General features: G+C 40.0%; 1 protein-coding gene across 1 annotated transcript; it reads left to right on the top strand.

Annotated features, from left to right (window-relative positions):
* Positions 1 to 22,217, top strand: LOC104914184 (vacuolar protein sorting-associated protein 13D-like). Its single transcript, XM_031556680.1, has 25 exons — positions 1 to 47; positions 2,395 to 2,567; positions 3,380 to 3,457; positions 3,690 to 3,880; positions 4,189 to 4,269; positions 5,547 to 5,663; positions 5,871 to 5,975; positions 6,309 to 6,479; positions 7,346 to 7,446; positions 7,834 to 8,002; positions 8,890 to 8,982; positions 9,353 to 9,563; positions 10,018 to 10,197; positions 10,410 to 10,540; positions 11,284 to 11,356; positions 11,556 to 11,720; positions 12,218 to 12,348; positions 12,561 to 12,693; positions 14,232 to 16,451; positions 16,782 to 16,933; positions 17,085 to 18,119; positions 19,081 to 19,171; positions 19,636 to 19,762; positions 19,973 to 20,153; positions 21,151 to 22,217. The coding sequence occupies exons 2-25, from the start codon at positions 2,471 to 2,473 to the stop codon at positions 21,544 to 21,546; spliced, it is 6,429 nt and encodes a 2,142-aa protein (XP_031412540.1). The 5' UTR covers positions 1 to 47; positions 2,395 to 2,470; the 3' UTR covers positions 21,547 to 22,217.
* Positions 22,218 to 22,989: the final 772 nt, after the last annotated feature.

Raw genomic sequence — 22,989 nt, 5'->3', positions numbered from 1 at the left:
CTCAGCCCCGCGCAGCGCTGCGGAGGTGGCGGCGGGCGAGAGCTGAGGTGAGTGGCGACGGGCGGTGCGGAGCGGAGCGGGACGGGACGACACGGGACGGCACAGCATGGCGGCTCCGGGCCTCGGCGGTGCTTCCTTCCTGCGTCAGCCCGAGCTGCGCGGCGCAGGCCCGGCTCTCAGGCGCTCCTCCCCGCCTCACGCCCCTCTCCGCGCTCCGCCCCGCGGTCCCGGGGCTGCGAGGGGCTCCGGGTTTGCCTCGGGGCTGACCCTCAAGCTTTTCCCACACGGCTGAGGTCGCCTGGCTCCGCGGCTCTGCCCGCCGCCTGTGGGCAAGGTGACCTTTCGCTTCGCCTCTCCCCCAATCCGCTGTGCCAACAGGTCTCATTATTTCCCTGTTCCCTACGGTCCGGTCCTTTGTACGAAGGGGGAAGAAACGTGTGTGTGCGGGCCGCTCCGCGCCTCTTTTGTGCGCGTGTGGGCGGGAGCGGAGCGCCCACAGCCCTGTGAGGAGAGCGGCCCCAAAGGGCGCCTTCGTGTGAGCGGCACCGAGTGACGGCCTGCCTCGTTGTTCTCGTCCTGTGAATGCTCACGCTTGGTTTTGAAAAAGCACAGATATTATAAAGATTAAAACAAACAAACAAACAAAAACCCACGACAAAACGACAAAAAGTCTGAATCTTAAGAGTTGACCTTTAACTCTTGAAGTTGTGACTTTTTATTGACATAGCTTTAGTTATGCCTGGCATTGCTGCCCAGAGCTGTGGGTGCCCCATTCCTGGAGGTGCCCATGGCCATGGATGGGTCCTGAGCAGCCTGAGCTAGTAGGGGGCAGCCAGCCTAATGCAGGGGTTGAGGCTGGATGGGCTTTAAAGTCTCTTCCAGCCCAAACCTTCGTTAGATCAAACTTTTCTCTGTAGAACTCAGTAGAGCCTAGAGCTTTCTATGGTCTCCTCACCACAAGCTGAAACAAATGATTACAGAAGGGAATGAGGGGAAATGCAGAAGGGAAATGTTGGTGTGTACAGCCAGTATTGCTTTTCTGATCTAGGTTTTTTCTGTGCCTTGATGCTGTTATCTGTGCTGTTGATTTGAAGACCAGATCAAGGAACTGTCCCATCCCTTGAGGCATTCAAGGACAGGCTGGATTTGGCTCTGGGCAGCCTGGTCTGCTGGTTGGCCACCCTGCACATAGCAGGGCATTGGAACTAGATGATCACTGTGGTCCTTTTCAACCTAGGCTATTCTGTGATTCCAGCTGTTAATAAGCTACTTAACTGGCTTGTATCCTGTTACTTTCCACACATATACTTTTCCCCCCAAAAGGGTTTGGGTAGGGTGAGTTGTTTTGCATATGTCACATAAGAATCCTGCAAGAATAGGGTCAAAGACTTTTTGGAGTGGTGTGGTTCAAATGCCAAATTGCCTTCTTCCTTTTCTGCTAAGCGTGTGTCCTCTGGCTAGAATGGAGCTGCAGATGTATGGGCTCATGGAAGTGAGCATGTGTTTCCGAGTCTCTGTGCCGTGGGTGTTTATTCCTTTCTACAGTGTCTGGTCTTCTGCGAGTTACAGCCTTTTAGTAGAATAATAGCTAAGTGCTGAGTCCAGAAAGTTTGTGAAGGAGCGTGATATAGAACAGGGGGAGAAGAAGCAGTGTCCGTGTGATCAGCCCTTCACAGAATCATCAAAGAATGGGCTAGGTTGAAAAGGACCATAACGCTCATCTAGTTTCAACCCCCTGCCATGTTCTGCAGGGTCACCAACCAGCTGCCCAGGCTGCCCAGAGCCACATCCAGCCTGGCCTTGAATGCCTCCAGGGATGGGGCATCCACAGCCTCCTTGGGCAACCTGTTCCAGTGCATCACCACCCTCTGGGTGAAAAACTTCCTCCTAATATCCAACCTAAACCTCCCCTGTCTCCTCCCCCTTATGTAGGGAAGGAACACTGCCCATTGTGAGAACTGACAGATGTGGTTTTATTAGGAGGGGGGGCACAGAGATTCCTGTTTTTGCAGGCTAGGCTTCCAAAATCAGTGTACCTGCAACTTGAAGTAAATACTGTGAGCAGTGCAAAATGGCTTCAGATCAAAGTGGAAAGAAGATTGCTAATTGGCATGGTTGATAATTGCCATTAAACGTGGTGCTTTGGTTAGACATAGGATGGAGAGATCAATTTAATTTGTCTATGGGAGTAACGTGTAATCATTAAAGCTCTATATGAAACTTTGTGATTTGGGACTTCAAGAATATGGCGTAAGGTTGGTTTCTTGCTTTAAAAATGCTTTGATATTTTAGATTGGCTACAGAGGGAGTTCACGGTAGCAATGTCTCTGGATGTGGTGAGACTTTATTTCAGTCACTCATTTATTTCATTATTATTATTATTTTTCCTTTCAGATTGAGACTGCAGTTATGGAACAGAGAACCAGAAAATGACAGAAAAATGTTAGATGCTCTCTTCTAAGACACAGTCATGTTGGAAGGCTTGGTAGCCTGGGTCCTCAACACCTATTTGGGCAAATATGTCAATAACCTGAACACAGATCAGCTCTCCGTTGCTCTTCTGAAAGGTGAAGTTCTGTTGTTTTCTGTAATGTTTTATGCTGTGATTTAAGGAGAGAAAGTGTTTTTGTTTCTGTTCCATCTCAGGGTTAACACTATCACTTAATATTGTGTTTAACATTTTGTATAAATGCCTCTAATAAAGTTTTGTGCCAGCACTTTGCAGTGAATGGTAAACTCTCTTGCGTTTCTATCTCTGTTGTTTCTTGTCAACATTGTTAAACCAATTTATACAAGATTTTTAGTTATATGCTTAGCATATCTTAATAGCTCACTTGATTTATGTAATGTTTGAATATCGTTTTCCTTAATGCTGTTCAGTAAGTTTCCTGTGGGGGACTGTGGTGGGGAGTGTTCTGTAGTCTTTACCTCTTCTGTTTTGGTACTGGTAGTTACTCATTTTACAACTGTATCTAATTTACTGTTTGCTGCTATTTGCTGATTTTGGAGAGAATATTTTGTAACACTTCAGAGCTTTTCTTTATGTGATGACATTCAGAAAATGCTTGAAGTTTCCCTTTAGAAGCAATAAAAGCTGTCTCCTAGACAGTAAAGTTCAGCTCTAAATCCTTGCCTGAGATTGTTTCTAGATGACCTCATCAAATGCTTTGAGTGTGTGGCACTAAAAAATTAATGAGCATGCTGAATATCTGTGACAGTTGTTGCACAAGTTGATGTGGCAGGTTGGCTGTTCTCATGAAATCCTATTCTTTTTCTCCTTTGAAGCATGATGCTGGTTATTCTAATATTCAATATTCAAGTTGGTATTTGTAACGTAAGTTTACTCAACAGACATGTTTTTTTGGTGTGCTTTTAATAGGTGCTGTTGAACTGGAAAACTTACCACTAAAGAAGGATGCCTTGAAGGAACTAGAGCTGCCATTTGAAGTAAAAGCAGGTATATATTTTGCCTGTGTGTGCAAGACAAATATTTATAACCAGGAAGGATTGTGTATGTTATGACTTCTACTTGTGAGTCAGAAGCCTGAACAGCTGAAGTAACCTAATTTTAATCCAGTTCTGTTTTAGCTTGTTTATTTCTTACACCTCTTTTCCTTTCAAGTTTTCCAGGAGTCACAGAAGCATTTTTTACACAGGAATCTGAGAGCGTCTCTGTTTTATATTTCTAGGTTTCATTGGCAAAATAACTCTGCAGATACCTTTTTATCGCCCACATGTGGATCCGTGGGTAATATCTGTCTCAAAACTGCACCTAATTGGTGCACCAGAAAAAAAGGAAGATTTTGATGAGGAGAAAGAGAAGTTGCAAGAAAGAGAACATAAGAAAGCCCTCCTTGTAGCACTTGAAGAAAAATGGAAGGTGGGTCACAGTTGTTTTTCATAGTGAAAAAATTGCTATGGTGAAGGGATGCTGTTTTAAGTCTCCTAACAAGCACCTGAGAACAAATGCATAGGAAACTGAAGTCAGGATATGATACATGCTCACACAGTGCAGTTCACACTTCCAGCCCCCTGCGTGCATTGGTGATACTGGAATCTGTTCTTCTTCTTTCTCTTTGTTCAGTAATTTCAGCGTAACGCATATGTAGGTGTATTGTTTCCTGCTCAGCTGTTACAGTGTTGGTTAATTCTGATTTCTATTTTCTTTCTGTTTCATTTTTTTTTCAGAAAGAACGACAGCAGAAAGGGGAATCTTACTGGTACTCAGTTACTGCATCAGTAGTCACCAGAATCGTAGAAAACATTGAAGTAAGCCTTTATGGTAGAGAGCTTTGCTAATCTGCTAAAACAACCTGTGCCCACTGCATTTCACTCTGTGTAGTCCTCAGAGAAGAAAGATGTGAATGAAAGGTGGATGTTTGGCAGAGGACTGTCCCTTTTCAGATGGAATCTCTGTAATTTTGGTCTCAAACTGGTTCTAATAGGGACTAATTGGAAAGGGAAAGCCCTTTGGCCTACCAAGAGAAAAAGAGCAGCTCTTCCTGAATGGTAACACTTGGTGGATAATGAAAACCGATGGGTTTTGCTCACGTTTTAATGCTTTTTGTTATAAGCCCACCAAAATGTTGATTTATCAAGAAGAGTGGCATGTGTTGTCTTCTTAAAAGAGAAGTTTTAAAGAAATTAATCGCAGAGTTTCTGCTGATAAATGATTTTGAATATTTGTGTCAGCTGCCAACTTCTTTCATGATTCTTTTTCTGCAGTTACAAAAAAATCTGGCACGTCCCTCTAACATTGCAAAATGACTCAAAAATATGGCTGCTGAGCTCTGTAGGTTTTCTCTTTGGAAGTCCTAATGTAGTTAATGACACTTTGGCACTTAGGTGCTGCACATAACACATTATTAATTATTTCTATTTAAGAAACCTAAATTGACAAAGTTTGTCGACTGGTCTCCATGAAAAGACTTTTCCTTTCTTGGTGCAGATAGAGTGGCTGTATATTTGCTTTTCAGCTCACTAGGGGCAGTTTAGAAGAAGACGCCTCAGCCCAACTGCTTTTCCTGCTATATTTGAGAAGAATGTATCTATTGCAAGGGCTCAAGGCAAGATTGTCTCTGCTTAATGCAGTCTCAGATTTGACACACACTGAGAAACTACCATGGCTGTGTGTTCCCATCCAGGCTGGATGTGGCTCTGGGCAGCCTGGTCTGCTGGTTGGCAATCCTGCACATAGCAGGGGGTTGAAACAAGCTGATCATTGTGGTCCTTTTCAACCCAGGCCATTCTGTGATTCTCTTTAAGGGTTTACTAATGTAAAATTACTTTTTTGGTCATCTTTTGCTGCTCTTTGTAGGTGTGGCCCATACTGATGATTCTGGTCTATGATATGTATTGGAGTCTTTGATTGGCAGTTACACATTTGTCTTGAAAATGGCAAATAATAATAGCAAAATAAATTACACTGACATGTGCAAGGGGCTAATTGACTGGGGGGAGAGGGGCCAGGGAGCTGCACAGCACGGCTGTGTGCTTAATGATGGAAATAGTTGTCTCCAGTAATATATTTATTTTTCCTTTTTTAGTTAAAAATTCAGGATGTCCATCTGAGGTTTGAAGATGATGTCACCAATCCATTGCAGCCTTTTGCATTTGGCATATGCATCAAAAATGTCTCCATGCAAAATGCAGTGTTTGAACCAGTAAGTGTTGTTCAGGAACTTGGGGCAGCTAAGATGTGGTGCTGAACTTTATGAGTACTAGTAAATATTCGGTTAAAAAGTCTTTTTAATAATCTGGTTATTTTTATAAATTGTCTCTGGGTGTTTCCTGTTATTTTTCAAGTAAGCAGAACTAAAAACAACATGGATGTATTGTGTAATTGCCTTCATTCAGTCCTTCTATTTCAGGTAGAGAAACTGATGCGGAAAAAGCAGTTAGATGTTGCTGACTTCAGTATTTATTGGGATACAGATTGCACTTTATTGGGTGACCTGCCTCCTGCTCAGCTACAGGTACAAGAGAAAGAGTCCTTTTTTTTTTTTTTCTTGTCTTTGCTTTCAGTTTCTTCTTTCTATACTATAGCCATAACTAACTTAGATTTTACTGGATCTGGTGCTTTTAAAAGCCAGCAAAAATTTATAGTTTTGTGTTGTCATGGCAGAATATAAAGGTAAGCCACAGAAGTTATGCTGTTGAGATACCTTGTGTTTAACCTTCGAAGAGGAAATTTAAGAGTTATTGTAAATGACCTGTTAATGGAGTGTATTCTGATACATTAAACCAATATCTCCTTATACATGTTGTACACCCATTTCATGTAGAAAAAACGTCTTTGTAACCCACAGGAAGCCATGGATAAAAGCATGGAAAGCCATGATCATAATTACATCATGGAACCTGTATGCACTTCTGCTCTTCTGAAGAGGAATTGTTCAAAGGAGCCTTTAAGGTCTCGCCAGACTCCACGACTCGAGTGTGACATTGTGCTTGAGACCATACCCCTGAAGCTGTCCCAGGTAACGACTGCTCACCTTCTCTTCACTCCCAGTATCTGAGACAGATCACCCAGGAGCAGAGTGGGTGAGGCCACTGGGAACTCCTCAGCCTGTCCAAACTAGCTAGATTTCCAGATTGCTCGGTTATATGAGCTTCATTGAGCCTGCTTGGTGGTCAGGTTCTAACCAAATGACTGATGGAAGAAGGTACTCCTTAGTGGTTTGTTCATCACAGTGTCTGCAGAATCACACTGGAAATTTGATACTGGGTTTCTCGTTCTCTTCCCACCTGCTGACTGTTGTTCATATGTTCCTGAAGATTCTGCTGGTAAAATCACAGAATCATAGAATGGCCTGGGTTGAAAAGGACCGCAGTGATCATCAAGTTTCAACCCCCTGCTATGTGCAAGGTCGTCAACCAGCAGACCAGGCTGCCCAGAGCAAATGAAAATAAAAGAAAATGAAGTCTTGAATTACGTATCTTTAGAAGAAAAGTTGCTGTTTCATACAGTGGAATAAATGTAGGATTGTTGCAATTTCTTCACCTTCCTGGTTGCAAAACTGGTAGTGTTTGTAACAGATTAAATAGCAGCAGCCTAAAATCAGTACTTTCTTAAAGCTTTAGCTTTAAAGACAAGTGAAAGGAGTACATTAAAGAGTTTGATTTAAAATCAAGTCTTCCAAATAGGAAGCTTGTAAATTGAATTTCTGTGGGATAACGTGACACCAGACAGCAATCATATGATAAACATTGATCTTAATTCTGAAGCTGTTTGCAGACTGTCAGTGCAGATAAACAAAACCTGTGGTTGTTTCACCTCTCCCCCCTTTTCATTTGGAAAGCACTCCAATATTGCCTAATTATCTTTCTGCTCTTTAACTAAAAGATGCAGTATCAGCAGATCATGGCATTTCTAAAGGAACTGGCTAGAAAGGAACGGCAGCTTAAATTCAGAAAGTGGAGACCAAAGGTTACAGTAACAGAGAAGTAAGTATATCTGTGGATGTGTTGTTGAATTAGTGTGGTATTGAAACTATTGAAACCTGCACTAGGCAGAGTTGAATGAAGACATATTCTTAAGAAATGATATAGCAGTCATGTATTAGAATTTAAATTTTCGTGTTGTGTTTCCCTACCTCATAAAACTCTTAAATATGCCCATGTAATCCAAATTGAATAGCACAAGTTTGATACTACTCAACTTGTAGAACAAACCCATACGTGCTGTCTGTAATACCAGTGCCTTTTCTAACCAGTTCCCTTTGTTTTCTCACTGGGTTCCTTTTGGACCAGTTTGACATGCATTCTTCTTTTTTTTTTTTTCTTGTTATTTTTAGTAAATATTAGTGCTCTAATAACTTTAAAACATTTCAGCTGCCGAGAGTGGTGGATCTTTGCTTTGAATGCCAACCTTTCGGAGATCAGGGAGCAGAGGCAGCGCTCCACATGGGAGTTTGTGTTACATCGGGCCCAGGATGCAGTATCTTATACTGACTTGTATTATTGCAAGCTGAAGGGGGAGCTGCTCACTGTTGCAGAGCAGGTATTTAGATCTGGGGTTTTGTGGTGTAGATGAATTGTCTTCTGTCAATTTTTTTTTTACTTCTTTTTTTCCTCCACTGAATCTTAGGCTTGAGAATTAGGAGCAGAACGTAATGAACCTGTGTTCTACTTTTGGAGGGAGAAACCGTGTGGGCTGTAATTAATTGCTTCCTATCTCTTGGAGCAGTGGGACTTTTTCCTTAAATCCATCATGCACATCTTTCTTATGCAATCTTATTGAAACCTGAATTTGTATGTAATACTTTCTTGCATGATTTAGATGTGAACTGTAAGGGTACCTCACATACTGGGAGCTTTTATAATAACTGTCAAAGCAAGAAGCATAATATAAAATATGAGAATTTTATTTCATGCAGTGTCTTCAGCAGAACTGTGAAACGTAACAGTGGCAGTGCCATTGGAAAACTGTACTTGGTTGAACCATAAGCTTCCAGAAAGAGCTTCTTAATCAGAGCAGAGAAGATAAAGTCAAATGCCATGACACCAGGCTTAAGTAACTGAATATGAATTTTACATAGTTCAGCTACTTTGATATTCAAGATAAAAGGTTCTTTGCTCATCCTTCCATGGTTTAGATTTTGTGCTGAACCTTGCTCTTGATTAATGACAGGAGGATATCATTGGTTTTTACTGTTGAAAATAATATTAAAATAATGTACCTTACATTACAAAGGTATTTGAGGTAGTGAGAATGTCAGTATTTTGGTTGCCTGTGTGATTTCCTGTCCTTAGGCATTTGGATCCTGACATGAGCCCTGTTTTAGTTTTGCCATGAATCCTAATTGTATTGTAGACATGTTAAATGTTTTTGTGAGCCCAGATATGCATTCTTTTAGAACAGCTACTTTACCGTTTTTGTCTTCTTAGGCAGAAATGCATCGCATTGAGGATGAGCAAACTTACGAAGAATTGAAGATCCTCTGTGAGATAGTTCATGATAAATTTCATGACCTAGCTGAGGTGAGAAGCATTCTGCATCCATGGCAGTATTTAGAATCTTGATGTGAATTATTTTGGGTTGTGTTCACTCCTAGAGAGTGTTAGCTTGTATTTGTTTTGATTTTTGAAGTGTGGCATCAGTGCTAACATTGCAAACAGTGCTTGATTCCTCCACTGTCAGTTTTGTGTAACCTTTTATAGTGAGTCTGTGACCATTATATGATGGTCTTCCTCAATAGTACTTTTGCCAGCATTTGTTCCATCTTAGAAACTGGTATACTGAATGTAAGAGTGTTAAGTAGGTGGAATCATATCTTGATACTATTAAGTTCTGTGTGCTTGTGATGTTCTTCCATTTATAAGCATTTATGTCTTTAATGTTCATATACAGAGCATTAAAGAACCATTGCCTGATTCTCCTGGAGCTTCTCCTTCAGCAGAATCTGCACATGGCAGTAGCACTGGGATGCTGCAGTACCTTCAGTCTTGGTTTCCTGGTTGGGGAGGTTGGTATGGATACACACAGCAGCCTTACGAAGGTGAACCTTTTGAAGGGCTTTTGCCAGCCCCCCAGGAGCAGTGGAATCCAGAAGACATACTAGGTATGACCGTGTGGGGTTTTCTGTTTCTTTTTAAGGCTGTTCGCAAGCATGAACAGGAAAAAAAAACCCTCTTCAGTACTGGTGTATCTTTATTACTAAAATGATATATAGAATACATCTACTTATAAATGCTTTAGATATTTATGGCAAAAAGTTTTGAGACGTTTCCATTCAGTGGGTAGGGATAATGTGTGGTGTGACTGTACTGGGTTGTTGGGGCCATCTTAAATTTAGGTTTATTGCTCCTTAATTGAAATGGGAAAGTTCTTCTGAGCATTCAGTTTTGTTAAGGAAGGAAGTGTGTCTGCATGGGTTTTTGTTTCTTTTTTTTACTCCCCCTAGAGATGGGGAAATAGTTATCTTACAATTCAGAGAAACCCTTCTGTTCTTTGGTAACCTTCCAGAAATTTGAGTTATGTTACATAAATGATCTTTTGTTGTTGTCTTTTATTAGGTACAGATGATTTTTTTGATCCTGCTGCAGATGCCTCCAGCATGAATACATTCACAAAGAGAGATCACGTATTTGCTAAACTAAATCTGCAATTGCAAGGTGGCTCTTTCACTCTGTTGCATAAGGAGAAGAAAGTGGCACGTGCTGAGGAGAGTGCTTTTATGCAGCTGGAGTTTTCAGGTATTAAGTCAATTTCTCTTTGCTCTTTGTCATAAAAGAGGAGCTTTGTCCATCTTGTGACCTTCCTCTGACTCTTGTTTTTAATCCATTAACATTTCTGTACTGAAACGAAGTTTTAAAATGAGTTCATCAAGTGAAAAGAAAGTGAAAATAGGCAGCATAGCATTTATTTCTACTAGGAGAAATAAAATGATTTTGTCTTTGTGTTCCAGGTGTGAAGATCTTAGCGGAATCCCTTCCTCGCAGAAATTCTTCCCTTCTAAAAGTTCAGCTTGGTAGTCTCTTTCTAAGAGATCTGGCAACAGAAGGGACCATATTCCCTGTCCTTGTTTTCCCTAATCCTGTAGGTGAACAAACCCTGAGTTACTGTGTAAGATGTGTGTGTATGAAGAAAGTAAACGTTACAAAATGCAATGCAGATGTTTCCCTTGGTTTGTGTCTTATCCCTAAAAGAGAAAGTGAGCTTTGAAGAAAAATCTCCATTTCTTGGATGTACTTTTGCCCTCCCTTTCTAAGTATAACTCATAGAAATCTCTACTGTTTGCTCTGTGTGCTTGCAACTTCAACGTTACTGTTACACACTGGGAAGAGAATAACATACTTGAAGAGGCTTTCATTTTGGAGCATTGCTGCTTAATCAGTAATTGGTCATTTTCATAGAGTTGTTTGCTCCAAGTGAGTAAGGATTTATTTCACCTGCTTGCTGTTGCACTGTTAGTAGAAATAGAGAAGCAGGAATGCAAAAGCTATTTCTTCTTCTTAATGAATAACTGTGGAGATTTGAAATATCTCTTCTAAGCAGAAAAAAAAAGTTTCAGTCTAATTCTATGAGAATTTTACCCTGCTTTTGCTTTTTAGTTTGTAGAAGACAGACTGAAACTTGCACTTCAGGCTTTAGCTGCTGCATGAGATAGTTGTGCTTCCTTCTTGTTTGACTGTGTCAAGGAAAAAATGCATAAAATGGTCTCAGACAATACATATGATTCACTTAAAATGACCACAAGTCTGATAAAGAAAAAAAACTTCTTTGTTTTGAGTTGGTTGACTTTTTTCTAACTTTTTTTTTCTCTCTTAAATTCTTACAAGCAAAAAGAGGTTGGCTGTGTATCTTCCTTTGGGCTCCAGAATTTGTCATCTGAAATGACGAACCAAAACACTGGTAGGTACTTGAGTCTGTTTGATTAAAGCGAGCTTATTTGTACCAACCAGAAATCAGTTATTCAGTACTTGGGCTTTTGATTTTTGTGTCTGTTTTGTTTGCTTTTTTTGGTGGTGTTTCTTTATGTGTGTGTTTTGTTGTTTTTTTTCTCCCCCAGTTCTTTTGTTATTTGTGTAATTTGTTTTGTATTCCATTGCAGATCCTGATGCCCCAGTGTTTGAGATGCTCTATGAAAGAAATCCTATCCACAGCAATTTTGAGAGGCGCCTGGAAGTCAGCACCAGACCTCTAAATATTATTTACAATCCCCAAGCCATTAAGAAAGTAGCTGACTTCTTCTACAAGGGAAGGGTTCATACCTCAGGTTAACCTTTAATATATATTTTTGTGCGGCTTTTTGTTTTTTCTTTTTTGTGATATATATTTTTATCCTTAGAAACTTAAAGCACTAATCAAATCTCCTCCTTAAATTCAAATTTGAATTTCTGAGATTTCTGAGAAATCTCTGAGTGATTTTCCTGTTTAATCAATTTCCTTTGGGCAGACTCCTGTACCTTTCACTTTAAAATTGCAAGTTGTTGCTATACCACATAAGTGTTCGAGCCACCTAAAATAAAATACCTAAATAAGGCAGAACACTTCTGTAGGCTTTCCTGGAAAAGCGTGGAGAGCAACAAGTTATTCTGGAGTACAAACAGATACAGGCAAAATTGTGTTCTTATTACATTTTATTGCTAAAATGAAGTGATTCTCTGTCAGAATAAGTAAAAATAAGTCTTTTTTTTAAATTTTATTGTCCTCCTGATTAAATAACAGCCAAACAAAATTAATACCTATTTCTTTTTTAAATCTCCTGCACAGGTTTTGGCTATCAGTCTGAGTTAGAGGCCAAAGTGGCTGAAGCTGCCAGAAGACAGTACAACAAACTGAAAATGCAGACGAAAGCTGAAATCAGGCAAACTATTGATCGTTTGCTAGTAGGAGACTTCATTGTAAGTTGTTGGCCACAAGTGGTTGTGTTGGCTTTCTTGACAAATGGTTTAGCACTTGAAACCCTCAGTAGAGGAGATGTATTTTTCTGCTACTGAGTGTGAGATGTGACAGTGGAAAAGTGCCTAATTAGGATGATAAGTTTGGCATGGCATTTTTATTTGATGTTGTTTCTATGTTGTGAGTCATTCTTTCTTTCTTCTTAAACTTCCAGGAAAACAGCAAAAGCTGGACAGTGTGCCTTGATATTTCTGCCCCTCAGGTGATCTTTCCTGATGATTTCAAATTTGTGGATCCAGTGTTAGTTGTTATAGATCTGGGAAGAATATTGCTTACCAATTCTCAAGGTATGATCTAGTATTATTGCAGTTTTCATTTTCTTTCCACCTTGTCCCAGAAACTCCTGTTTCTTTGTGGAAAGTAGAGATGTCTCAAGAGTTGTTCCTCTGTAGAAGTGTAGTTTCACAAACAATTCCGCTGTTAGTGATAATTTTTGAATTAAAATTTAGCTGGTGTTTTTTAAAAGTAATGGAAAGTGGGACGGGGCTTTTCTTTAGGGCAGGGGGATCTGAGGTTAGTTATTAAACGAAATAATCTCCTGTGATAATCTTATTCCTCTTGAAGGATTTGAGCAGGTGTGAAGCTAGTGTTTCAGGCACTTTACCACAGATGAGATTTTTGTTTTGAGGGATACAGAATTTAACTGTTGAATACTTTTTGGGGACAATGTTCCCAGTGAGAGTATGCTTTGAATAAGCCCTCCAGCTCTGGAGTCATATGGATCTGTTCTTAGCACATGTATGCAGCTAACTAATAGGAGTGAATGGAAAATTGTGTCCTTTGTTTATGTTAGAAGTTAAAATCATTGTTTCTTAAACAACTCATTGCTTCTTTCCTGTTCCACTGGGAAAACAGTGAATGAAAATCAAAAAGAAATTTGAGTGGACTTCTAAATAACATTAGGTCTGTTTAGAATCTAGCTGAACTGTATGGTGCATGCCAATACGTTTAAATATTTAAAAAATGAAAGAGATACCAATGGGATATTCATTTAATTTTTAAAAACTACAGCTGCAGGGTGAGTAGTTTTGTGATGCAGTAAAAAGTCAAGGTAGAACAGATTTTGACCTTTTGATGGCTTCTCATACGAATCTGAGTTTTGATGTGCCAACAGGAAGTCTCAGAGAGCTCAGAATTATCTGCAGTGATGTTTTGTCTACTGTGCAGTAGCTTCTGTGTTAGGGCAAACTAGAGTAAGAACAAAAATTGTTTACAGAAGATACATCTTTGTTTCCCTTTGGAACCAATGCATCAGCCTGGTAGGAGTAGCTTGAGCTAGAAGAAAATTTGGAAGATAGAATCCCTGCTTTGTGGAGTAGGAAAAATCTTTTTCTTATGATAAAAAGAAGTTTAAAAATATACAACATAAAATTAAGTTGTCACATATTGGATCAGCAATATATTGTAGTTAAGTATTTCTTTTAGACGATTTTAAGGAATTTCTGATAAAATCCTAACAGGTCTCGAAAGGCTTGCATAGGCAGGTTAATGGATTATTTCATTTCTTTATTAAACAAATTCTGGTAACAGTAAAGCTTGTAGTAATAGAAAGTGGATTAAAAAATGAGAAAATAGTGTCTTTGAATAGATTTTTTTAATACATTGTGACTGACATCTGCATCCGTGTAAAAGAAGTGTAGTAGATTTCCTGTTGAGAAAAGAGAAAGTGACAGTGGAAGGGGCAAGGACAGTACCGGATGTACCCTGTGTTTTAAAAATACAGCATCAATCAGGAAGATCAGGTAATGATGGGAAATATCCAAGGAGGGGGGGAATACTTCTGTTTATTTATTTGTTTGATTTTTTTTTTTTTTTAATTCCACAGAAGAATCTAAAAGGAATGCAGATACTTTTTCACCAGAATTCAATGAGTTGAGTGATGAGGAGTATAAAACACCTCTTGCAACTCCTCCCAATACTCCACCACCTGAAACTAGCACTAACAGTGGAGTGAAACTCTCTGAATTTACTGGAGTAGAAATAAGTGAAGAGCAGTTACAAGCACACTTAATGAGTAAGAAAATGTACGAGAGATACACGCTTTCATTTTTGGACCTTCAGATCATGGTGGGTCGAGTGAAAGACAACTGGAAACACGTTCAGGATAGTGATGTGGGTCCAACACATGTGGTAGAAAAATTCAATGTTCACCTGCAGTTGGAGCGCAGATTGATATACACATCTGACCCCAAGTACCCAGGAGCTGTCTTGTCTGGCAGTCTGCCGGACTTGAAAATTCATATCAATGAAGATAAAATATTGGCTTTGAAGAACTGTTGCACACAGCTGAGTGCATCTGAAACGAAGTCATCAGATGGCCTAAATTTAGGGAAAGATAAGATCTTTTCAGAGGTAGACCAGCTTGGCACTTTGCATGATTCTGTAATGAATCTAACGCAGAGTGTTGTGATGCTCGAGCAGCATACCAGGGAAGTTCTTGTTGAATCTCAGCTGCTACTGGCTGAGTTCAAAGTAAACTGTATGCAGCTGGGGGTTGAAAGTAATGGACGGTATATTTCTGTACTGAAGGTTTTTGGCACCAATGCCCATTTTGTGAAAAGGCCTTACGATGCAGAAGTGTCTCTGACTGTTCATGGACTGTTACTTGTTGATACTATGCAAACATATGGAACAGATTTTGACCTTCTGATGGCTTCTCATAAGAATCTGAGTTTTGATGTGCCAACAGGAAGTCTCAGAGACAGCAGGGCTCAGTCACCAGTTTACGGACCATGCGATGCACATCCCATTGATGCATCCAGTCTGACAGAGAGATGTGCTGCTGCATCAAATACTTCATCTGGCAACAATGGAAAAGATCAAGAGTCTTTGATAAAATTAGAGTATCAGTTTGTGAGTGCAGAATGCCCGTCAATGAATTTGGATAGCAGCCTGCAGGTGATCTCTGTACAGGTGAACAACCTGGATATCATCCTCAATCCAGAGACAATTGTTGAACTGATTGGGTTTCTCCAGAAATCTTTCCCGAAGGAGAAAGAAGATTCCAGTCCTCAACCCTTAATGGACGACATGGAGAGAGATTGGAGGGAGCAGGAAACCTTTCAGTCTACTTACGTACAGAATACAGAGGTAGCAGTTGATATTCACTGGTTGAATATCCTCCTCCTCAGGACAGTTGGAATGACAAATGGAGAAAAATATGGCAGGAAAATTGCAACAGCCAGTATTGGTGGTACCAAAGTCAATGTTTCCATGTGTAGTAAATTTGATGTGAATGGCTCTCTTGGATGTCTTCACCTGATGGATTTAACACAAGACAGTGTTAAAAACCAGTATGTTGTCAGCATAGGGAATACAGGAAGGTATGAAAATCTCATTGGTGATGTAGATTACTTTGCATCTTTATTCTTTAGACTTGATGATGGAAGTAGCCTTCCAGATGCGTTAAGTTTCACTCTGACGGAAAAGTCAAAAGAGGAATGCTCTCTCAATCTCAGAATGGCCTCCTTACACTACAACCACTCTGCTAAATTTCTGAAAGAACTGACTTTGTCAATGGATGAATTGGAGGAGAATTTCCGCAGCATGCTGAAAAGTGCAGCTTCAAAAGTTACTACAGTCTTGGCAACTAAAACTGCTGAATACAGTGAAATGGTTTCTTTGTTTGATACGACGCCAAGATCAAGAGATGTTGCCAACGTAGAAGATAATGGTGGCTATGCATTTGGATCACCACCTCTCAAAAGTGATACTATTAAGCTTATATTGAACATCAACATTGAATCACCAATTGTCTCAATACCTCGAAAGCCTGGTAGCCCTGAGCTCCTTGTAGGTCACCTAGGACAAATATCTATTCAGAATTTTGTACCAGGAGAAGATGAGTCTACAAGTGATAGACTGCAAGTTGAAATAAAAGATATTAAAATGTATTCTTTAAATACCAGTCAGTTTATGAGCAAGAAGGAGTCTGCAAGTGAAGTATCTCAAGGTCTTCATTCTTCAGGACCTGCCAGTATTAGCAGCCAGGAGGAATCCCAATTTACTCGTCACGACTTCTTTGAATCATTACATAAAGGCCATGGTATGTTAATCAAAGGACTCTTTATTATTTTTAATATTAATGGTAGAGAGGACTAAAAATGTGTTTTGATTCTAGGCTTGCTTATGTATAGCCTCACCCCATCCTCCTGAAATATGCTGCTCGATTTTAAATAAAATGGGCAAGCCCTTTTATTTGTATCCATTTTTATTTTCCTAATCAAGAACTGAATAATGTCTTTCATGCAGAAATTTAACAAAACAGGGCCAACATTGCTGAGAAATCTCCTGCATTAGCCCCGCTGTGCAGTCCTTTATACGATAATCAATTCATGTATTATAACATTGTTCTCATTTCACTTTTTCTTAACAGCTTTCCACATTCTGAATAACACCACCATCCAGTTTAAATTGGAAAAGATACCACTAGGGAAAGATTTAGATGTAACATTCCCACTGAGTAATGAAGACTTTGGAATATCAAACATCATGAAAATTGAAGGGAAATTTGTGAACCCTCTTCAGGTATGGTAACTTAGTAGTCCTGTTATCAATATAAACATTTTTCTCCATGTTGGATATGGATTTTTCAGGGAAATATCTTCAAATATAGGTCGTTATTTCAGTGTTACAGAGAGCTACTATGTTGACTGTGGTTGTTTTTTCTGTATTGTAGGTCGTGTTAGCAAAACATGTGTATGAACAGGTCCTGCAAACTCTGGATAATTTAATTTACAATGAAGACTTGAACAAATTTCCAGCTGCTACTGCATCTTCGACTTGTCACAGTTCTCCGTCAGCATCAGCTCTTAGTACAGGCACAGAATTCTCAAGTGAACGGAAGGAAAATGGCTTATTCAGCCACTCCAGTTTTAATTCTGTTCCAAACAAGTCATTGACTATCAGGGAAGCAAAGTCTTTCACTCAGATTCAAGCAAACTTCCACATCTCTGAGCTCCAGGTTCAGTTAAGTGGCGATCTTACACTCGGTGCACAAGGCCTTGTCAGCCTTAAGTTTCAGGATTTTGATGTTGAGTTTACTAAAGATCATCCTCAGACTTTGTCTATTCAGATTGCCTTGCGTTCACTGCTAATGGAAGATCTTCTAGAAAAAAAACCAGACTCTGTGTATAAGAATCTGATGGTGTCCCGTGGAGCACCCAAGCCATCCAGTTTAGCACACAAGGAATACCTTTCACAGTCATGTCCCTCAGTATCCAATGTTGAATATCCAGATATGCCACGGTCCCTGCCATCTCATATGGAAGAAGCATCCAATGTCTTTCAGCTTTACCAAAGACCAGTTTGTGCCTCACGTAAGAAGCAAAAAGAAGATGCTGATTCTGAATACCCCCTGACTCCACCTCCTTCTCCAACAGCAGATAGATCCAAGCTGCCTTGTGGAAAAAGTCACTTTGATGATTCATTGGTTCATATCAATATCTTTCTAGTGGATAGGAAACATCCTGAGTTTTCCTCCCGCTATAGCAAGATTAATCGCAGCATAGACGTCGATTTCAATTGTCTGGATGTGTTAATTACTCTGCAAACCTGGGTAGTGATACTGGATTTCTTTGGGATTGGATCCACTGCTGATAACCATGCGATGAAGCTGCAACCTGAAGATACTCAGCAGACATCTAAATCAGAAGTAAATACCTCGTCTGTTTCTGCAGCCCAAGAGCCTGTAAACACTAAGCTGGATTTGAAGGTATGGTGCCTGAGATGCAAAATCAGAATGGTATTGTCTACCATAGAACTTCTGCTTTATGGAAACTTAAGTCACATTTGCATGTTGCAGTGAAGAATGCAGTTAAAACAGTAGATTTAGAATGTGTGTGTATGTAGGTTTTGTGGGGAAGAAGTTGCAGGAAAAATTTATTTGCAAATGGATTGGCTCCCTTACTCTGTCATCCTCCATACACATGTATATTTATCTCTTAAAGAGAGGTTAAATTAGTACATTCCATGTTCATCTTTATGGAGCTCTCCTGGATAGAGTTTGGACGCTGAGAGCCTAAAGAAGTGCAAGTCCTTTGGGAGGTGGTTTTTATTTCCCTGGGGCAACACAAGGCAGAATCTCAATGTTGGTGATCTGTGAAGTAGTTACTTTTCCTTGGTGCTGACATACTGGAATTGGAACAGCTGTTCTGGGTGCTGTGGAGTGTACTTTAAAAATATATACATATATATGCTTCTATAGCTTTATATATGTATATGTTTATGAATGTACAGACGTGCAGTAATATAGTCTTTGTCCAGAGGTGCTGTAGGAAACATTCCCTGGAGGCATTCAAGGCCAGGCTGGATGTGGCTCTGGGCAGCCTGGTCTGCTGGTTGGCGACCCTGCACATAGCAGGGGGTTGGAGCTAAATAATTATTGTGTTCCTTTTCAACCCAGGCCATTCTATGATTCTGTGTTAACAAATGACAAATCTTGACAGAGGACAAAGATAACAGTGCTGGGATATTTGATAACCTGACTTTTCTAAGGTATCTGGGAGACTTTAGCATGCAAACAAGGATGCAAAAAGGCTCGCTTTCATCCATTGTCCTAATCAGATCATTCTTTGAGTTGTAGTGAAATTGTCTTGGAGAAAAAAAACCGACAGCACAGTCCAATTGTGAGTTCACACAGTGTAATACCAACCTGTTTCTTTTTGTTTGACCAGGTCCATTCTTTGTCTTTAGTACTGAACAAGACAACGAGTGAGCTCGCTAAAGCCAGTGTGTCAAAACTTGCAGCTCACTTGGAAATAATTGGTGAGTAGATGGCAGATCTGAGGTTATACATGATTTAAAATAAAAGGAGTTGTACTTTTCAGTTGTGATTTGAAGTGTTTTGTGTTTGCTGCTCGTTGTTCTAGGTTTCTGCTTGTATGTTCTGTTTCTAGGGAATGTGACACTTCTATTCCTCCCCATTGGGATATTTCAGGATTGAAATATCTTGCAGTCCTCCCAGTTGCAGAGCAGCACAATAGCGTGTATTACTGTTTCAGAGCAAGAAAAGTTCACAGAGTACTGTGATCACTGTGTGTGCAAATGGTAGGGTTGCATTTGGATAAATGTTTGTAGCAAATTATTTCAGTATCAGGTTTTATGTTTAATTAGTGTCCTTTGTTGAGTTACTTACAGTGAGTTTTTTCCACTAATGCAAGCTTATGGAAAAATCAGGTTTTCAGCAAGGTATGTTTGATGTTTACAGCTGTTTGGCTCTTGTTTTGCAGATGGGGATTTAGCCCTGCAGGGAAGCATTGGAGGTCTGTCCTTAAGTGACCTTACAGCTCACGGGGAGTTTTACAGAGAACGTTTCACTACAAGTGGTGAAGAAGCACTCATTTTTCAAGTTTACAAGTATGAATCGAAACCTCTGGTTATTGGCCTGAGTCCTGTTAACAAGATACTGTAATACAAGCTATATTTTTTTGTAATTGTTGAAGTTATCTACTGCGAGCACCACTTAAATCCTGTTCATTATTGTTTTGTAAGCGAATAATGAATGGCTCTATTCGTAAAATGGTGTTAAGAGAGAAAACTAAATTCTACTTCGGTCCTCTATCACAGATATGGGCGGCCAGATCCATTGCTGCAGAGGGAGTGTGATATTCGTGTCACTCTCAGGATGGCATCTGTTCAGTATGTGCACACCCAACGCTTCCAGGCCGAGGTGGTTTCCTTCATTCAGCACTTCACTCAGCTTCAGGATGTCCTGGGCCGCCAGAGAGCAGCAATTGAAGGACAAACAGTATGTTGGGGTGTTGGGTTTTTTCTTTTCTGTTCTTTCCCAGCAGACTTTTGTAAGTTGAAATGAATTTTTCGTAATGAATCCTTTTTTAAGCAGTGAGTTGTCACAGAATTGTCTTATTCCTCTTCCAGTTCAGTGTGGACAGTGCAATTTAATGTTGATTCTGGCACCTCTTGCACTGGTGTTTGCTGTTTCCATCAATCTTTTTGAACTGGACTTTGTTCTCTGCTGAAAAGAAGAGTTCAGTTTCCCTTTTAAACTTGTTGCATAAAATCATTACAACATTTTGTCTTAATTTTATAAATTGTGTTCCTGAATTCAGTACTAATCAGTGTGGAATAACCACCTATTTTCTGTAAACTCGAGTTTCTAAATGTGTTTTACACGTAACAATGCCAGAAAACCCCAAGAAGAATCTGTTTGATTATTTTAATCTCAAAATGTTACGATAAACACTTTATAAAAGTACTAAAAAAAAAATTAGCAAAGCATGAAGCATGCAATGTGCTTCCAAGTTGCTCTGATGCTTGAACTATTTCAATATTTGTAGGGAGCGTATGAGCATGAGGGGGGAATGGCTGTTTATGAGAGTGGATAATGATAGGGGGAATGGTTTAAAACTGAGACAGGGGAGGTTTAGGTTGGATATTCAGCGGAAGTTTTTCACCCAGAGGGTAGTGAGGCACTGGAACAGGTTGCCCAAGGAGGCTGTGGATGCCCCATCCCTGCAGGCATTCAAGGCCAGGCTGGATGTGGCTCTGGGCAGCCTGGGCTGCTGGTTGGTGACCTGCACACAGCAGGGGGTTGGAACTGGATGAGCACTGTGCTCCTTTTCAAGACAGGCCATTCTATGACTCTATGAACCAAGTTTTCAAACAAATGTTTATTCCCTCTTTGGGCAGCCTGGTCTTGTGTGAGGTGTCCCTGCCTATAGCAGGGGGGTGGAACTAGATGATCTTTAAGGTCCCTTCCAACTCAAACCATTCTATGATTCTAGGTGAGAGACAAAGCTCAGCGAGCTTCCCGGGTTCTTCTTGATATTGAGGCTGGTGCTCCTGTGCTGCTCATACCTGAAAGCTCAAAATCCAACAGTCTTATTGTCGCCAATCTTGGAAAACTGAAAGTGAAGAACAGATTTCTGTTTGCGGGTATGCCAGGTACCTTCTCGCTGAAGAACAAGGTAAGTAAGAACTTTACTTCTCAGTTTCTCTGCTTGGGACTTTTCTGGTTCTTCTCTCTATACTCTGGAGCTGGCTGCAGGTTCTTGTACCCAGCTGCTGTGTTCTGCACGTGCAGTGCTTGCTTGTTGAGGCCTTCAGGGCAGTGGCAGATTGTGCTGATGGAGCTGGCCTTGTTGGAAAGCTGGACCAGCTGGGTGCACACCTGCATGTGAGTACATAAAAGACTTTCAGTTAGACCTCTTTCTTCCATGTAATAGCAGAGAATGGAGGTATTTCAGGGCTGAAAGTTGTTGGAAAATGCTGGAGAACAGAAATTGGTTTAGTTTGTTTTTTCTTTCTGCTTTTACTTAATGAAACCAAGTATGTGTGGCTGGTTTCACTAGGTGAAACCTAACAAAAGGGTTCCAGTATAGGTTTGAACCAAGGTTTTAAGTGCAAGAAAGGGAACTTTGAGGTTAGGAAGCTCCATCTGGGAAGGGCTTCTAGGTCTAATCTGTGCAACAAAATGGGTGGTTGTTCTGGCTATCACTTACTCCCTTCTTAAAGAGGGGATGGGATTCAAGTGAGCTGCCATTGCTGCAGGACTTTTGTCCATTACTGCTGTATGATTAATACCTAGCAATGCCTTTACTGAAAGACAACACTAGATTGTAATATTGACTTGTCTTCTGAGAGCTGGTTGTCTTCTGCACTCTGTTGTGCGGGTATATGTAAAGATTCATAAATTGAACATCCCCCAGATAGTGATGGAAGGGTACAGAAAATGTGTATGTAGCAATTTTATTTCATTTTAAAAGGACTGCGTTATGTAGCACTCAGATATTTGGTGTTTTAGAGCATGATAGAGGTGTGTTTTGGTGTTGGGTGTTTTGATGCGGGGCTGGGTTTTGTTTTTCAGTTTTGCATTCTTTTGTTTTCATTTTCTTTCTCTGCCTTGTTTATTTTTTGAGGATCTGATTTTGCAAGGCAATGCATACAAGGATCCAGTTTTATTTGAGGTATTTCACATCTTCGTGATAGTGTTAAGGTGCTCCTCATTAACTAAAAAATCCTACCCTTGTGGAATTTAGCACTTAAAAAGTCCCTATCTACATAAATGTGTAAAGAATTTGCTGAATTCCATAAGTTTAGAGTTGAATTTATTATTGTGTGCTGTTTATGCGTGTTTGAGGAGCTATTAATCTGGGTTTGCCTAAACTCATGGATTTACAGATGATGTGATGTCTCCTCTTTGCATGTCCTTTGCAGTCTTGTTTTATAGGGCCATGCTAAATGCTCACATTTTCAAACTGTTGTCCTTGAACTTTGCTTTTTTTACTTCTGGACATTTTAAGAATAAGGATAAGGATTTTTTTACAGCTTTAACTCAGCTCCTGCAGAAAAATTCTGGGACGTGTTTTGATATCATGGCTGACACCCCTAAAGCAATATCACACACAGAAGTGTTTATTCCCTTACTCTAATAAATGTTAAATTGCTGACGTGGTCTTGCAGAAATCACTGCATATTGAAGATATTTTCTGCAAAACAGCTTTTAAAATATTTTTCCTATCTTTATTCTACAGGAATGCTTGATATCTTGACAGTCTTAGCCCATTGTGTGATGTTAATTTCATTTATATGGGATTTTTTGGGAGGTTTTGTGCAAAAAAAAA

The sequence above is a fragment of the Meleagris gallopavo genome, chromosome 23, assembly GCF_000146605.3.
Source record: "Meleagris gallopavo isolate NT-WF06-2002-E0010 breed Aviagen turkey brand Nicholas breeding stock chromosome 23, Turkey_5.1, whole genome shotgun sequence".
Classification (NCBI taxonomy): domain Eukaryota; kingdom Metazoa; phylum Chordata; class Aves; order Galliformes; family Phasianidae; genus Meleagris; species Meleagris gallopavo.
Note: the sequence above shows the minus strand (reverse complement) of the source record. Positions and strands in the feature narration are given on the sequence as shown.